At 37.5% G+C, this 18,651-nt stretch overlaps 1 protein-coding gene across 3 annotated transcripts in view; it reads right to left on the bottom strand.

The window, feature by feature from the left end:
* Positions 1–5,370: 5,370 nt before the first annotated feature.
* Positions 5,371–18,651, bottom strand: part of EIF2AK3 (eukaryotic translation initiation factor 2 alpha kinase 3) — a 70,516-nt gene continuing 57,235 nt past the window's right edge. For 2 of the 3 annotated variants that reach the window (XM_039852777.1, XM_039852778.1), the window contains exons 15-17: positions 11,053–11,154; positions 7,849–7,911; positions 5,647–6,584 (exon numbers count right to left, since the gene is read on the bottom strand). In XM_039852777.1, coding sequence (XP_039708711.1) covers positions 6,384–6,584; positions 7,849–7,911; positions 11,053–11,154 — 366 coding nt within the window. In that variant the 3' untranslated portion in view covers positions 5,647–6,383. Of the gene's footprint in view, positions 6,585–7,848; positions 7,912–11,052; positions 11,155–18,651 lie in introns of all 3 variants that reach the window. The other variant, XM_039852775.1, reaches the window with a different exon arrangement.

Below are 18,651 nucleotides of genomic sequence, written 5' to 3'. Positions count from 1 at the left end.
CTCGGTGTCTTGTCGCCCCCACGTGGCCTGTCTGAGCTCTTCCTCCCCGAGCCGCGTGTTCGCACAAACAATCCTGGCGCCGCTCCCAGCAGCGCGGGAGCCGGATTCCCCGCTGCATCCTGGAGAATCGACATCGCAGCGGTCTGTCTTTGATCTCCAAACCCTGAGGCCACACTGCGCCTCGGCAATCCGCGGAGTCAAAAGAGCAAAGACTAGCGGGCTACCTGCTGACCCGCAGCCTAGGGTCAAAGTCCTGGAAGAAAGGAATTCCCAGTAACCCTCGCCCCCCGCCCCCCCAGCAGCTACAAACCCCTCAGTATAACAAAGGACACTTCTTGATTACTTAAATTAGTGTACTTTTATATGAGCGTAACACGTTTTCCACACATAATCAAATGCCAGCCTCTAGTTCTTGTCATATGTATATTCAATGTCAAAACATTTTGGCAGAAACGAAGTTTTACATTGCGTATTTACATTGCATAAAATCACATATTTTACTATGTGATTGTTTTTCTTTCCTTTTCCATATCTTGTTTTCTTTCCACTTCTTGAGTATTCAACAGTAACAGCCAGGGGTTCTTTCTATACCTTTCGCTCTGATCATATAATCATAGATTTGCATATATGCACATATTTGTATATGACTCTAACTCAGTTATGTCATTTAATCCTCACAATTACTCTTGACCAATTATGCCCATTTTAGAGTTGAGGAAACTGTGGAAACGAATTCATTTCAGGCCTCTATTTATTGAGTACTTACTACTTACCAACTTCTATGCTAAACATTATATATTTTATCCCTTAATCTTCACGATGTTATTTGCAGTTTAGGAAACAGATTACAGAGTAAAGGAAAATTGTAAACAAGTCAATAGTAATGCAGCAGACTGGTTGCAAAGCCCAGTGCTGTCTTCTTACCTGTCACTCCTCTAAAATGCCCTCTGGGTTGAAGAGAATTCAGAGACGTAAGAATTGTTATGCTAAGAGGATGGTGGAATGATAAGTGGACCATTAGAAACATCCTGCTGTGTTACTGTAGTTATTTTAATAATTGTCTTGTTCCCTCATATGTAAAACAGCAATGAAAATATCTGAGTTGCTGAGGTCCTAGTAGAATTAAATGAGACCACATTAAACTCTTCTAAACTATAAAGCAGGATACGAAGATGAGATCAATTAAAATATTGTAAATGCAGTTTATTGGTTTTCTTTTTCCTGTTTTATTAATGTAATATTATTAATCCCCAAAGCAGTGTGCATCTGCTGGAAGAAGTCAACAATACTGAGATGCATATTGAAGTTAATAATCTTCTCCCTCATACTCCTTCCCCAATTCTGCTTTCCTAAGGTAACCAGTACGGTGTTTGGTTGTGGATACTTCTAAACTTTCTTTATGCCCATGAAAATATTTGACTTAAACAGGTATAGAAGCTGCTTCATTTGGTTGCAATTGTTCTATTCATGCTCCTCTGCAACGTGTAGAATTTTCACTTATCTACTTAATGGACATTTAATAATTCCATTTATGCAGCCGGCTCATTTGCACAATATCTATAATATGAACACATATCATTTACTCAGTCATTACCCTGAGTGTTTCTTCAAAAGATTCTTTTGGAGAGAAAACACCCCTCCTACTTCATTACTTCTCAGTATCAAACACTGTCGCTCCCTCTAGGCAGGTTTGTGACCTTTCTAGGTAGTAAAGATTTTTCTACCAGTCTCCTCTCAGAGGTGCCTGACTTCTGTGCCAGCAAACTCAGCCTTGTTCCAGTTCCTCTTCCTTCAAATTTCTTTTTCTTTCTTTCCTTCTCTCTCTCTCTCTCTCTCCTCATGGCACTTCAGAAGGCAGCAGATAGGAAGCCACACACTGCAGCAGCCCCTGAAGAAATCCTTCAGAACTTAACACTAAAGGGCAATGACAGAGGATGCCCTTCTGGGCTGTTTTGGGACCAGTATACCTTTAGTCTCTGGAAGAAGGATGTATCTGGCTCCCACTGATGTGGCTCAGGCTCTCTGACCTCTTCTTGGATTGAGGCCTTCTGCATGCTTCACTGTCCCAGCTCCTTCTCTCTACAATCAACCTTCTTCCTCACTTACCATCGTGATCTTAAAATTTCATCATGTTCTTCCTCAGCTCAGAAACTTTCAATGGCTTCCCATTTTCTTTGGAATAAAGTCCCAACTTTTTACTACAGAGTTCTGGGAAATTCACTATTTTCAAAAGAGAACACCTGTCCTCAAAACACACCTTCCTTCTTCTGGATGCTATCAAAGTTCCAGCACCGGGTTAAAGGAGACCACATTAACTGAGGCGCCATCTTCTTCTTCACCTGTATTCAGTTAATTCCAGTGTCCTGGGCTTTCTGCCTTAAAAAGAATTCTCAAGTTGGTCTATATCTCTCCACTCCCACCATTGAGAACGCTCTTTCTCATCCCTCTCCTTCCCATGAACTGTTCCTGCCCTAACCTTTTCTTAGAGCCCCAGAGCTTGCAGAGTCAGAGAAGGAAGCAACTTTAGTCCAGACCAGGGCGCTGAGCGAGGGACTAGCGATACTGCAACTGTTAGAAGCAGCTGGGCATACACTGCTCCTACGTTCATTGTTTTAAGTCACTGTCCACTTGAGGAATTTAAAGGTAGTTCATGGCAGAAACATTATGGGACTTGGTATGATTGAATTCTGCTGTATCTGTTATGTTTACGTCGGTCACCTATAGACATGCTTGTAGTTACAGGGATAGAATCTGGGGCTGGGAGTCTCATTAAGCAGTGCCTTGCTCTCTACAAGTAAGACTGAATGACTCTATGGCTGGTGGTTGGACTGGAAGCTTCTTTTATCTTTGTTTCTTTGGGGGAAATATAGTAATAGCTTTTGGTGTAAATGCATTCAGAGAAAAGTTTCTGTGAGAAACAATATGGAAAAAGAAAATTACCCAAACATAATACATTTCTGCTTTTCTCTCTGCTAGTAGAAGGCAATGGGCAGAGCAGGTAGGTAATTTTCAGAATCTCTCAAGATCTTCTGGACTCTGGACCAGTCCTTGCTTCAGTACTTCTGCCTCCCTGAAAGGTAGAATATAGAACCTGGAAGATATGTGATACTTTCTCCTGGCATACTGTCAACAGGCCTGCAGGGCTCTCCTGTGAAAATCCTTCCCTCGTGGTCCCAGACTGGAGGTGGGGGATGTAATGCACTCCAGTGGAAGAGGAAGGAGAGGGAGTTAGGCTAGAGGGGACAGCATCAGGCAAAGCCATGTGGGTGCTAAGTGTCCCGGCTCATTTCTCTTCTCATTTAATTTAAAGCATAAGGTCCTTTTCCTTTAGAAAACTCTCAGGACTTGAGATTTTTATGTGTTTTTAGCATCAGAATTGTTCAATAATCTTTTCTCCCTAACCTTTGTCAAATATTTATTGCAGTAACATACATTCCTCATTTGGCTAATTTTTTCCTGTAGATATGTTAGATGTATTGTGTTCTCCAAATTCAATTCCACAAACATGTAACCCAGGACCAATATGCTCTGGACTTTAGCCGTTGAGGAGGCTGACTTACATCAGTTACTGTGACCTGACAGTGATGTGTTATTAAGACAAAGTGCCAAAAGGAGAGTTAAGTGTGAAGGGAGGGGACTCAGAAAGGTGACAGAAAAGCAACAATTTAAAGGGGTGGTAGGGTTTGGAGTCAGGAGAAGGGGCTCTAGGTGAGAATAGGACATTGCTGGGGTTACTACTGAAGACTTACTAGGTCCTGCTGGCCCAGCCCTTTAACTTCCCATGCCTACTTTTCTACTGTGGCCAGGAAAGGCACTACAGAATTAAAATGAAGGCAGGCCTGATTATGTTATGTAAAAATCTGCAGATCCTTAGACAGCTTGGTACATGGGAGTAGACAAAACTCTGACTAGAAATCAGAATAGCTGAGATTTGGTCCTAGTTCTGCTCTTGCGGCCTTGTGATCTTGGGCAGATCCCAGCACCTTTCTGGGCCTGAGTTTCACTACAGGTAGAGTGGCTATAACAATGCCTGCCAGGGCTAGCTCTCGGGATGTTTGTGAGGATCAAGGGATCTACAGCTGGGACTGGCTGGGGGTGCTGGAAAGCAATCCACAAGATCCCTGGCTGGGTGGAAGAGGAAGGGAGTTAAGGGGGCAGCAACCGAAGCAGGCTGACCAAGAGATGAAGAAGAGGGAGGTGGGCTGTCCAGGAGCCAAGCAGAACCTGGGAAGAAAGACAATGTTAAAGCTGCACTGAGAAGTAAGGGTCTGGATCAAGTGCATAAATATCTGTGACGTGATTTTCCAGCTTACAAAATGCTCGTAACTTTGTGGGACTGACATTATTTATAAAATGGAAGTAATCATGCATTTTGACTCTTAAAGGTTGTGTCTAGCTGGTTTGTACCTAGTCAGGCCAGCATGCCACATGCCTCCACATGGGACATATCAGACACGCTGTGATATCAGCACAACTGGCATTGCCACCGTCCTTTTCTCTGTGGGGTCTCCCTTTAGTGCAGGGTCCCCTTTATGTTCCCAGTCCCTGGCACAGAGTAGGCACTGTGGAATCGTGAGGTAGCTAGTCAGACGTGAGCTATAGGGGAATGAAAGAATAGAGGCTCAGCCTAGAGACCGCCCAAAAAACACCCTGTTGGTAAAGAATCCTTCCTGCATCCCCAGAGACAAAAGACTGGAGGGCCATAACCTATAGCTGGTTTAATCTGGCCAGAGACACATATACTACCCTAACCTGCCCACAACCTCAGCCTCCTTAGACCATTATTAGACCATGTCTATGCCTGGCAGTTCATGAATATAATTATAACAGATAGAGTTCTGGGTAAGCACATGTGCACTAGGCCAAGTGTTACATAACAGCCAAGTGTCAATCAAAATGACCTCATGTGCCAATCATCTAGTAACATCCTTGCAAGCACCCATCACAGCCCTAATATAACGCAGACCTCCCCACTTCCCTCCGGGGTGCATATCCTCTTTTCCACGTGGTTAGCCAGTTTAGGCTTGATTCGTCTTCTACTTCAAAAGGTGCCTCTAATAAATAATACCTCTCATACCTGTCACTGAGTGGAAATTCATTTCATCAGTGATAAGGACCGAGACCTGTGTGTTACCAGACTTCAATCACCGTGATAGTAATAGACTGTCTCTAGATTATGAGCCCAGCGAATTTTGGAAAGGACGTGGTCCTGGTCAAGTCTTTGAGAAATAACAGAGAAGACATTTGTTTGGAGTAAGTTTCCTTGAGGGTAGGGTTATGATCCTTCCTAGATGTATGACTGTATTTTTTAAATTCAAAAAACTACCATTGAGGGGCTAATTTCCCAAAATAAGAGTCAACCATAAATAATTAATAAAAGTTTTATTAAATCATTTAGACTTGAAAGAAGTCACAATAGTTAACACACTTAAGTGTGTTCTGTATACCACCAACCCAAATGGATTGAGTTCAGAATTTTTATAAATAAAAAATAAACATATTTACAGTGAAAAATAATAACATGTTAGTAAGTTAGATGATTAATCTGTTATCTATAATCAGTTTGGGGAAAGTACCAACCTACAGGATTACATATAAGACATTTAAGATCTTATTAGGTTTAAAAGTCCATAATTAAAGAAGTTAGTTGTAGTATGCGATTTGTTTCTTACTACGGCTTTTTTTTTTTTTTCATCCCAAACCAGAACTTTTGACCAATTTACATAAAAAGCTTCATTTTCCCTTTTTTAGAGGTAAAGTACAAAAAGTTCTTAAACACTCCCTAGAACCATCTAAGGAATAAAGCTATTTAATGCTACAAATGGCACTATAAAACTAGCTATAGACGTAAACTATTATACAATCTGTGCTATTTGTACTCCAAAATAGTGCAGATTCCTAATTTACCCACCAGGGACAAAAATGGAGTCAGCTTTTTTGGAAATCAGTTTCAAAATCACCACTGTATCTCTAGAAAGCATATTTCTAGAATAATATAGTTACCATATGCAGGGGCTTTCATTATTCTGTACTATAAAAATATTTCCACTGTCATTCTCTATATATTTTAGGGATTGCTTCCGCCTCCCTAGGCCAAAGGTGAAGACTATAGAGTGTGGCCAGCCAGTTTCAAGAGACCAATGAAGGAAAAGGACCACACACGACTTGATAGTTCTCTCCTCGTGTACAGCAAAAATCAAGAGTTGGCTCAAATTCAGTCCCCACTCCGCCAAAAAAATCCAGTTTAGATTTGACTTAGACAAAATAGTCCAAAATAAAATTGAACAAAGAACAAAATTCTCAAGTTCACAATTTTGGAAAGTCACATTCCTAGGACGTGGGCTATTCTGTGTCCCCTGTTAGGGGGTGGACACGGCTTAAGGCTAATTGCTTGGCAAAGGGATTTGGGAGTTGCTGGACTGTCTTGAATGTTTTGTTCCTGATGAACTCATGGAGCGAGACCTCTGTCTGAGCACTGCTTTTCCTGGAAACTCCAAGTCCTCAAATATAGCATTTTCAATGATGTTTATAGCTTCAGGCCGTTCCATGGGGGATGGAGAGAGCATGTCTTGAACCATCGCATACTGAAATATAAAAATTGTTTTGTGATAAAAGTCCCAGGTTTCAACTACTAAACAGTTCCCTAACTCAGGAGTCAGCAAATTTTTTTGTAAATATATTCAGTTTGTGAGCCAGTTTCTGACGCAACTTCTCAACTCTGCCATTGAAGTACAAAAGCAGCCATAGACAATATGGAAACAAATGGGCATGGCTGTGTCTCAAAACTTTATTACAGATATAGGCCACAGGCTGGATTTGGTCCATGGGTCAGAGTTTGCCAACTCCTACTCCAAAAAAATATGGACCATTTGTGGGTAACTGTTTGTTTTCTAACTATAATAAAGGGTTTTAAATCATATCTGTGAAACTCAGACATAACCCAACTTTAAAAATAAATTCATCTTATGACTGCATGTAAATGTACAATTATCTCAATAAAAATTTCAATTAAAATATAATCATGCCAGAGGTCAATATCTAAGTCTTTTTTTGATTTTTTTTTGACCTCTTATTATGAGCAACCTTGAGAACTGATTTATCAAATTTGCAAAATATATAACAAAATAATTTTTAGTAAAACATATTTCCTTTTAGGTTAGAGTATCTCTGTAGTATTATAAAATTCATTTTAATGCAATCCTTCATTATACGTGTAATATTGAAAGATAAATTTAGACTTTTTCTAATTTGATAAGATATGGTCTAATTTACTTGAACTTAATTATTTAAGAAAATTCAAGGATTATAAATGTATAAATTTTAAAATGATGTTTCTGGATGAAACATTTTATGAATTAAAAATAAAAACTGCAAAAAGAAACTTGAAATGTTCATTACACACAATTTTCACCATTCAAGACCAGCTAAATTTCCTTCCTACTCTTCTGAACCTTTTACTGTGTCATTCTACACACAATCAATGGAAATGAGTGCCCTCTACTCCTCTGAAAGAAGCCCAAACTCACTAAGATGAAGTAATTAATGGCATGATCATAACGGCAGCTCTATTCCTGTGAGGGTACGCTAGGATTTCAGCCTTATGGAAGTGAAAGGTTGCTACAAATAGGATGTCATGCAGCATGCAACACAGAACAGCAGGCCCACAACCCGGCTCTGTTTTCCAATCTTTGGTTTTAGCAAGTGTGTGTTCTTGGGACCAGGTCCTTTCCCCTCTGGACCTTTGGCTAACTCATCAGTAAAACAGCGAAACTCATGAACTGACTGCTAAGGACCTTTTAAGTTCTAAATGTGATTCTAAAGAAAATACAAGATAAGAATTATACAAACCTCACGAGGATATTTCTGAATAAATAGTGGTGGAAAGCTGAGGTTTCTTACATCGGTTAAGATCTGAAAAGAAAGAAGAGTGTTACTATTTTAAATCCATTTTGATATATAGATCTATTTCAACATACGATATCTTTTGATATTCTAACAGAGTGACTAAGGAGAAAGAGTAAATATTAAACAGATGAAAAACCTATCAATAGCTTTTCCTGACTTGATAATCTATACATAAGTGCCATCAAATCAAAATCTAGAAAATCATTTATATAATTATGCTTGAATTGTACATGTAATACTGACAACTGGATTTTAACTGAGATTGATTTGCATGAAAATAATTCAATCATTCATGAATCGACCCTTTTGTCCTTAAGTGGATAACTTTTTCTATTCGTATCTAACTTCCTTGCATTTGATAAAAGCCATGTTTTTTCTTTTATTTATTTTCTGTGTGAGTGAGTGAGTTGATCACTCACTACATCAACTGTACTAAACACTGAGTATAAAACTAAGCTTTTGAAAGTTCTTTGGGAAATTTTCATACAAGTTATTATTCTCTTTATGTTCCACTTTCCTTATGTAAAAAACAAGGATAATAGGGTCCATTTTGTATGACTGTTTTGAGAATTAAATGAGGTAATTCCAGCAAACTATTTAGCATGGTGCCTGACACCTCTTTTGTAATGATGACAAAAACCAGTTTTCACATGAAATAAAGCAAATAAGTCTTCTATTTCCTGAGAAATAAGCTGTAGTGTACGTAAAAAAAAGTAAGAACTGTGTTGGAATTTTTTCTTCCCACTAAAGGAAAACAGAAACTTAACTAGAAGAATTTATGCTGCAGGCCCTAGAAGGAGAGCTTCATTTGCTAATAAGTAGGTTGTACCGAACTAAGTGCAGGTAATGCTTGAGGCTGGACCCACAGAATTAAGTTTTAATCACATAACATTTTTAAACAAAGCTTTTTATTATAAAACTTAGAACTGAAAAAAGACCTTGGTCATAATTCAGTGGGGGAAATGGAGAATCTTTTCAACAAAAAGCATAGCATAAATGAAAAGATTGATAAACTGAACTTCAAAATTAAAACTTGTGACCTTTGAAAGATCTCATTAATAAAATAAAATAGCAAGCCACAGACTGGAAGAAAATAGTTATAATACAGCTATTTGGCAAAGGACTTGAAAAGATGGTCTAGGCCATTAGTCATCAGAGAAATACAAACTCAAACCATGTCATGATTCCATTATACTCCGACTAGAATGGCTAAAATTGTAAAAACTGAAATGTAAGTGTTGGCAAGGGCATACAGGAACTAGAACTCTGATACACTGCTGGTGGGAATGTAAAATGACACCTTCTTATAAAGTTAAACCACTTACCACATAGCTTATCAATCCTACCAAGGTAATGGCTCAAGACAAATGAAAAGATATGTCTACAAAAAGACTTGTTCACAAATGTTCATAGCATCTTTATTCATAAATGTTTCTCAATAGGTAAATGGATATTTGAACTGTGGTGTGTGTGTGTGTGTGTGTGTATATAGTGAATATTAATAATAAAAGGAATAAACTACTGACACATTAAGTAACATGAATGAATCTCAAAAACTTTATGGTGAGTCAAAGAAGGCAGACATAAAAGAGTATATATATTGAAAGATTCCATTTATATGAAGCTTTAGAAAAGACAGAAAGAAGATGAGTAGTTACCTGGGATGGGGGTAGGGGCCAGAAGGGAAGGGGATTAACTGGGAAGGAGCAAAGGAAACTTTCTTGGGGGATAAAAATGTTCCACAGTTTGAATGTAGTAGTGGTTACATGAGTATATAATCTTGTCAAAACTCAGGTTTTGACTGTACAAACTTAAAGTGCATGCACTTTATCGTATGTAAATTATACCTCAATATAATTGATTGAAAAAAGGACCATGGTCAAATCACAGAATAGTCTGTTTTACATTAAGAAAATTTCAGAGAGGTTCTGGCTAAACATGGCAGATTTTCTACTACATTTTCAGTAAACATTTTCACTAAAACAACTGCAAAAGAATGTTTTCCATAATAGCTGCATCACTTTACATCCCCATTGGCAGTAGATAAGAGTTCTAATTTCTCCACATCCTTGCCAACAAATTATTTTATTTTTATTATTGTTATTATTGTTATTATTATTATTATTATAGCCATTCTATAAGGTGTGATTAGTATCTTATTGTGATTTTAATCTGTATTTCCCTAATGAAAAATGATGTGCTTTTTGGCCATCTGTATAACATCTTTGGAGAAATGTTTAAGTCCTTTGCTCATTTTTAATTGGGTTGTTTGTCTCTTTTGGTTGTTGAACTGTAATAGTTCTTTATATATTCTGGATACTAGAACCTTATCAGATATATGATTCACAAATATTTTCACCCATTCTGTAGGCTGTATTAATTTCTTAATAGGGTCCTTTGATCCTTTACATATGTTGAATCTGTTTACTATCCATTTCTGGAAGCTTTTAGGGTTCTAAAATTTAGTCATTTAGTCATTTTGGTAGGCCCTTTTGGTTAGAAGATATGAGTCCTTTGGCTCTATTTGAGAACTACATCCTCTTCTACCATGGGCAGGAGTAAACAGATAGGTCTAAAACTGAGAACAAAATGGTGACAAGGGCATAAATTTTAGAAATGTGGAGGCAAGTACCAGGGACAACAGCTAGAAAAGTTGAGGGTGACCACTTATGGAGGATGAGGAAAAATATGACAAAGGCCTACATTTAAAAGACTTTCAGTACTATCTTCTTTAAAAAACCATGGTCATGGTTTGAGAGGAAAAAAAATTAATTATGCTTAGTTCGCCAGCTTTTATGAATGTGTGGCCACTTGTCTTCTGGAAAATTCCCTCTGACCAAGCACCACCATCACTTTCTCTCTACCCTAGCTGTGCACTTATTACAGACTTACTGAGTACAAGATACTGTTATCATGAATTTAGTAACAAGGAACAAAAAAAAAATTCAACTAAACAATTTTTGAAGACTGAGCTTTAAATAGAAGCAAATAGCCTAAAATCCTCCCTGTATAGCCCACATGATCTCTCGCACTTGTACTTACCTAGTCTGTGGTATTAAGAATAACTGACTTTCCTTTTAACATTGTTCTTTTATAAATTTAAGAGCATTTTCTTTTTCTACCTTTTTTGAGGTGGGGAGAACTTACCCTTACTCTTTCCATCTGAGTACTGAAGGGGTACAACAATTCAAACAGAATGAGGCCTAAAGAAAAGATGTCCACTTTATGAGAGTAGTTGTTTCCATGAATCTGAAAGAATATTAGAAAAAAATTAACAGAGACAATACAATTGATACTATGGCATTGGTGAATCCCAAAGTTGACTTAGTCCTGTCTCTGTTGAAATGTAATAGTATGTGTAAAAATGTTAGCAAAGAGTTAACTTTCAAACCTCTTTTCTTCAACTCAATACAGCAAGAGTAATTAAACTACTCAGCATCACAGAAGGAAAGCCCAGGAATAGCTCTGAGATATGCATCAGTAAAGTAGGCCTGGCAGAAACCTGGAGCCTTGCAATGCTTAAGTTTGTGGGAGCCAGTAAAAGCTGCTCAACTACCCCTGAGGTGAAGTTTTTCAAAGTGAACTCTATCTAAAGCAAATCTCTCATTTCTAATCATCTTAGTCCTCACCCATTTTTATGAGAAAATCTTCATTACTCCAAACCACTAATCAAGTGTAGTTAGCCCTCATTATGGCACTTAATTATGGACTACTTTGCATTCTTAGTTGTATTATTCTCCTGTATATTTCTTATTCTTCACAACTAGAGTATGAAGCCCTGGAGGGAATGGAACTGCTTCTTTTGTATCCAGGACTGGGCTAAGTATAGAGAAGGCTCTCAATAAATACTGACTTGTTAAAATGAACAGATGAATTACAACCCAACTACTATACTAAACAAAGTCTCATTGAAATTAAAAGTGACCTCAGTGGATTCAGTAGTACCCTTTTATTTGTGAAAATTACTTTAGGCACATAATTTGACATTTGGCAAAACTAGAGAAGGGCGTCACTTTGGGAAAGTTCCACACCAGCATTTAATTGGGAAAGTCACAAGGTAGTAAGCAGTCAGGATTACAAACCCTTCACAATCTCCTCTCTAAACCATTTGATACCTGTCTCCCTGGTTACTCCCACAAGCTGCCTGCCTGGATGCATACAGAATATAGACGATCAGATAAAAAGTTTCAAAGAGGGCATCAGCTGCATCACCACCTTCTACTCTTCCCTTACCTCTTATCCCTGAGGTTTGGGAAGTATTCAAAGAAAATATGTTCAGAAACAGAGCTTATAAGGGTACAGTGAAAAGGACATCCTCATACGATATTAGAGAATATAAACTAACACACTCTCATGAAAAGCGACTGGTGATAAATTTTTACTCCCACTTGATGGTCCTAGTTAATTTCATCCACTCTAGGGTACACGAAAATGTGGACGGAGATTTGTACACAGGGGTAGTTATCTAAGTGATATTCTTAACAGCAAAAATGACGAGTTACTAAAATGTCCAAAACAAATGTTGAGTAAAACGCTTAACAGGGAGAATAATACTATGTAGCCAAAAATGTTTCCAAAGAACATTTAATAATGTGAGAAATGCTTATATTTTAATATTATATCCAAAATTTTACAGACTAGAACCCAATTTTGCTTTCCAAAATAAGGAACATATAAAAATGTTAAGATGTATGTGTATATATATTACATAAAAGGAAATAACCACTGTTAATGTTTTAGAGATTTTTTAGTAAGTGATATTTTTTGTTTATACATTCCTATATTTTCCATATTCCCTACACAGAAGATAGATTAAAGTAATAATAAGGGAGGAAAAGCATTATCAAATACATTAAAAAAAAAAAGGTAGCTTCATAAACACATACAAAGTGATCTTTACAGCATATCTAAAAAATTATTAAGTACAATCTCAAGGGAAGCAGAATATAATATACCCTTTCAGAGTTTAAGCTGATTGTTTTATTGCTGCGTAATACTAGAACTTGGCTTGTATTTACTGGTAATTACAACCAAGAACAAAGTAACTGTGATCTCTGCTCATTTTCTCCTAGGAGGATAAGAAAATTAAGAGATTCAATAAAGAATATTTTAAAACCATGTCTTAGTACAACTTCTGAGGCTTGGGTACGACAATTCATACAGCCAAAGTATTTTGAGAGACTTTTTAAAGGGATGCTTTATAAAGTGACAGTTTCTGTATTTAAGAATACAGAAGAATAATAAGAGGTTTATTAAGAGAATTAAGACTGTCCATTTTTAACTACCTTATTTAACTATCATATATTGCGATGACAAAATTTCTATTTGATTTTCTAGTATGTTCGACAATAACAAATATGGTATTACTTGTCATCAATCTCTTTCAGATGGCAACCCTTACCTCCAACAAACACTTACACGTGTGTGTACACACGCACACACACACATGCACACACATCAGCCACGAGCTAAAATACAGTTGGTCAGGACTACCTACCTAGTGTTTATCTTTTCATTGACATTCACATTCACTCATCCACCATACATTTATGCTGAGTTCTAGACAGTGTTTTTAGGTGTTGAGGATAAAATAAGAAAAGAGACAAGCTAGGTCTCTCTTCTGATAGCTTATATAGTAGAGGGGAAGAAAAACACTTTCAGAGAGTTAAAAATGCTATGAAAAGAAAAAAGAATATAATGTGACAGATCCTGACAGCGAGTGAAGGGAGAATCATGTATTTCAAAAAGGGGTGGGGTGGCAGAACCCTATCCAGTGAGCCTTTCATTCGTAAGCATATGTGCAAAGGTAAACTTTTATCCAGTCATTCTTATTTTGTTTTCACAATATTTAAAGTGTAAAGGTGTATTTCCAGCCTCTTGAATAATGGTGAATTAAAAAAAAATGCTATTAAACACATTGTAGTATCAATTCTGATACATGCCTACGTAGAAAAATCGGAAAACACGGAGAAGTCCAAAACACCTTTCAAAGCTCCCTACACAGCAGTGACTGTTGACATTTTATGGCTCTTCCTTCCTATCTTTTTTCCTATGAATATAAACATGTATTTACAGTACTTTGATATTTCATACAGTTTTAATTTCTCCTTTTACCAGGACCTGGCCACATCATTTGACTAGGACGATTCAATTACGTAGGATAACAGAGTCCTTTTTCTACTCACACCAGTTTGGATACTTTTGGTTGTAAATGACCAACTGTGTAAAACAATCTCTTATACATTAAGATCTCTGCCACGTGTATCATTTCTAATTTCTAATTTTATTTGCAGTTTTTCCCCTTTAAGCAGACTTGCTAGAGAGGATTACCTTTTTTATTTAAAACTTAAAATCTGCCATAATGTTGTTTTACTGTTTTACCAGTTGAGTACTTATTTGTGTTTAACACCTTGCAGCTCCTCACATGGACTACTGAGCATAATGCAAATCACTTATGCAGTAATGTGCTCATATAAGAAAGCCCTTTCAAATAAATTTATCTCTGAATAGAACATTGGTCGCTTCCCATGAATTTCAATATTTTTCCTTTCATTCTTAATAATTTGCATGAATATTTTTATTATTCACCCAATTGTTACTTAGGAAGGTGTTACTTAGGAAGGTGTCCAGCTGGCCAAAACAGAACAAAAACAAACAAAAACTCAAAATCAAAACAACCTACTATTATCCTTTTTTACTGCGGTGTGATCATAGCAAGACATTCACAAGTTCTGTTTTCAAATACACTGATGTTTCTTTGTGGTCTAGAAGTTTGAAATGAAAGTATATCTTATTTGTTTATCAATAAATGTTCAAATGCCAACTATATAAGGCCTTGTATATTTCTTCATCTAGCTTCCCTTTTTAATCTTTCTTTAAGAAAAAAATTTTTTTAACCCAATCTGAAGTTTTCTTTTTTGAAGGGAAATTTAAACACATTTATTTACTTATCGTCATAACTAATATTTGGCTTTCCCATTAAGTTTTGCTTTGTGTTTTGTATTTCCATATCTGTTTGCTTTCATCTTCTGTAGTGACACTGAAGGTAGAAATATTATTTTTAATTCTTATGCTGAATTTAGTTATATCAAATATAAATCCTTATTCCCATCTTTCTCTGTTCTTACCATCTCGTTTCCTGATTTCTGTTAATTTAATATGGAAGTGACAAATCCAGCTTATAACGATGACTATATTTAAAATTATAAAGGTTTTACTAAGAACATATTTTATATTCAATTAAAAAAATGTTTAGTTACAGTTGACATATATTAGTTTCAAGTGTACAACATAGTGATTAGACATCTATGTAATTCACAAAATGATCACTCCAATAAATCTAGTGCCTGATACTGTAGTTATTATAATATTATTGGCTATATTCTTTACGCTATACTTTCTATCTCCATGACTATTTTGTAACTACGAATTTATACTTCTTAATCCCTTTCCCATTTTCACTGACCCCTCCACCCCTCTCTCAGCTGGTAACCCTCAAAATGTTCTCTGTATCTATGAGTCTGTTTCTGTTTTTTGCTGTTATTATTTTGTTCTTTAGATTTAACATATATATGCAATCATATGGCATTTATCTTCCTCTATCTGACTTACTCCACTCAGTACAATACTCTGTAGGTCCATCATGAAATATCTTTTTCCATCCCATTACTTTTAGTCTCTGTGTGTCTTTTTATCTGAACTGAGTCTCTTGTAGGCACCATATGTAAGGGTTTTGTTTTTTTAATCCATTCTTATCCTGTCTTTTGATGGGAGCATTTAATTCTTTTCCACTTGAAGTGCTTGTTGATAGATATGTAGTTATTGCCATTCTTTATTTAGACTTCTGATACATATTTTTCTCTTTTTCTTAAAGAAGACCATCGAACCTTTCCTGAAATACCGGCTTGGTGGTGATGAACTCCTTTAACTTTTTCTTGTCTGGGAAGCTCTTTATCTGTCCTTCGATTCTAAATGATAGCTTTGCTGGGTAAAGTAATCTTGGTTGTAGGTCCTGGGTTTTCATCACTTGGAATATTTTATGCCAAGACCTTCTGGCCTATAAAGTTTCTGTTGAGAAAATGACTGACAGTCTTATGGGAGCTCCCTTGTTGGTAACTAATTGCTTTTCTCTTGCTGCTTTTAAGATTTTCTTTTTGTCTTTAATCTGTGGCATTTTAATTATGATGTGTCTTGGTGTGGGCCACTTTGGGTTCATCTTGTTCGGGACTCTCTGGACTTTCTGAGGTTGTATGTCTATTTCCCTCACCAGGTAAGGGAAGTTTTCAGTCATTATTTCTTCAAATATGTTTTCGATTCCTTGCTCTCTCTCTTCACCTTCTGGTACCCCATGATGCAAATGTTGTCATGCTTGAGGTCCCAGAGGTTCCTTAAACTCATTTTTTGGATTCTTTTTCTTGTTGATGTCCCATCCTCTATGTCACTGATTCAATCTTCTACTTCATCAACTCTGTTGATTCCCTCTAATGTACTCTTCATATCAGATATTTTATTCTTATTTTCTGACTGGCTCCCTATTATGTTTTCCATCTCCATTTTTATATTTTCTATCGGTTAAAATTCTCACTGAGTTCATCTACTTTTCCCCTGGGTTCTTTGAGCATCCTTATAACCAGTGTTTTGAACTGTGCATCTGTTAAATTGCTTGTCTCCATTCTGGCGAATTCTTTTTTTTCATGTGGGGCATGTTTCTTTGTCTCTCCTTCTTGGCTGCCTCCCTGTATCTGTTTCTATGTATTTAGGTAAGGCCATTTAGTCTTCTGATCTTAGTAGAGTGGCTTTATGTAGTAGGTGTGCTGTGGGGCCCAGTGGCACAGTCCTGAGAGGGGTCCAGCTCAGGCCAAGTTTAGTTGTAGCCTGTGCACCTCTGGGACCATCTGGTAAGTGTAACCAAGGCTTCCATCTGTGCTGGTCTTATAGGTGCCTCGAGGAGCCAAATCAGAAACCGAGGCTGGCTGCCACTAGGGTGGGTCTTGGGGCTACTTATATGCCGACTTGGGGCTAACAAGAGGTACAGGGCACACCAAGGCCAGATGCTGCTTCTCTGCATTTTGTGAGCTTCTGAGAGATTTCATGATAGTCTGCAGCAGGAGCCAAGAAAACCTGTTTGTATGGAATAAATCACTGGAGGCAGCTTGGGTGAGCCCATAAGTTGGGAGAGGTGGAGTCTCAGGGAATCCCTTGGACAGAGCGATCTGTGTTATCCAGGTTGATGGTGCCTGCTTCTATAGTCTGGGAGTGGGGCAGGCTAAACAAAGGAACAATGGTTTCTGCCTGCACCTCTGGGAGAAAGCCGCTTCTCCAGCCCTCACCCTGAAGCCCAACAGCTCAGCGCCTCCCTGTATATCCCTGGTAACCCTGGAGCAGCTGCCCCAGTCTGGAGCTCAGAGCAAGTGAGTCCGTCAGCAAGTAAGGCTGGGCGTGGGCCCTTCAAAAGGGCTTCCTGCAGCCTTCCATCTCACTCAGCCGCAACTCTACTGGTTTTCACAGCCACAGGTTGTGGGGACTTTTCTTCCCACCACTGGAACGCTGGGCTAGAGAGCCCCATGTGGAGTCCAGACCCCTCACTCCTCAGGTGAGAAAGGGAGCTCTGTAGCCAAGATAGCCCTCTTGATTCTTAATCACTCCTCCTACCATCCTAAGATGACCTGTTATTTTCGTCCTTAGTCGTAGGGCTTCCGTTCAGCCAGACCTCATGCAACTCTGCGTGCTGGTTGCTCTGTAGTTTTGTTAGAATTTGGTGTGGTCACTAGAGGAGTCATGCACTGTCTCTACCTTCTACGCCATCTTATGAGGAGCTGCTACATTCAATTTTATTTTGGTATTCATATTCATAATCCATTGACATATATAGTTGATCAGTTTAGATGTCCATTGCCAATATTTTTTGTTTCCATTCTTAAATTCACTTTCAATAGGTAACGTATTCACATGGTTCAAAGAGAAGCATATAGTAAAATTTCCCTCGTAACCATCCCTCATCTGCCCAGTGGCCACCAGCCACTTCCCCTCTGCCTACTGCTTCTGTAACTATTCATTACTTGCACATCCTTCCAGAGTTACTTTATGTAAACACGAGCAAACACATAACTTTCTCTCGTTTACACAAAACATTGCACACTATGCATACATTTCTGCAACTGCTTTATTCACTTAAGAGATTCCTTAACTCTTATCTAGGTAAAAATGCCCGATTTCTTTGTACATGAATAACTTCATGGCCAGAAATAAGATTCATCGGTCACAGATATTTTTCTTCAAAATTGCATCTTGCTTTATTGTCTTCTGAGATTGAGTACTATAGAAAACAAGCTCTTTAGCTGTAACCTTTTTGTTTTCTTACCTAAGTACTTATATCATTTTTCTTTTATTTTTGAAATTCAAGACGTCTAAGTACAGGGTTCTTTAAAAAAATTTTTTAATAAAGAACGAAAATTTTAAACCAGAAAAAGAAACACTTGAATAATGTAAACAACTGAAACAGTACAAAAGGATACTAAAGGTTACTGTACAACAGTAAAATAAAGTTCTTCTCCTCAAAGCAATTCCTAGTCCTGGTCTCTGATACAACCTTCCAAAAATAATCTAATCCATTGGTTTCACAAAGTGTGGTCCATGGATCCTTGGGGATCTCAACATCCTTTCAAGAGGTCTGCAAGGTCAAGATGATTTTCATAATAATACTAAAATACAATTTGTCTTTTCACTGTGTTGACATTTACACTGCTG

Source organism: Pteropus medius, unplaced genomic scaffold (genome assembly GCF_902729225.1).
Source record: "Pteropus medius unplaced genomic scaffold, Ma_sr-lr_union100, whole genome shotgun sequence".
Taxonomy (NCBI): domain Eukaryota; kingdom Metazoa; phylum Chordata; class Mammalia; order Chiroptera; family Pteropodidae; genus Pteropus; species Pteropus medius.
Note: the sequence above shows the minus strand (reverse complement) of the source record. Positions and strands in the feature narration are given on the sequence as shown.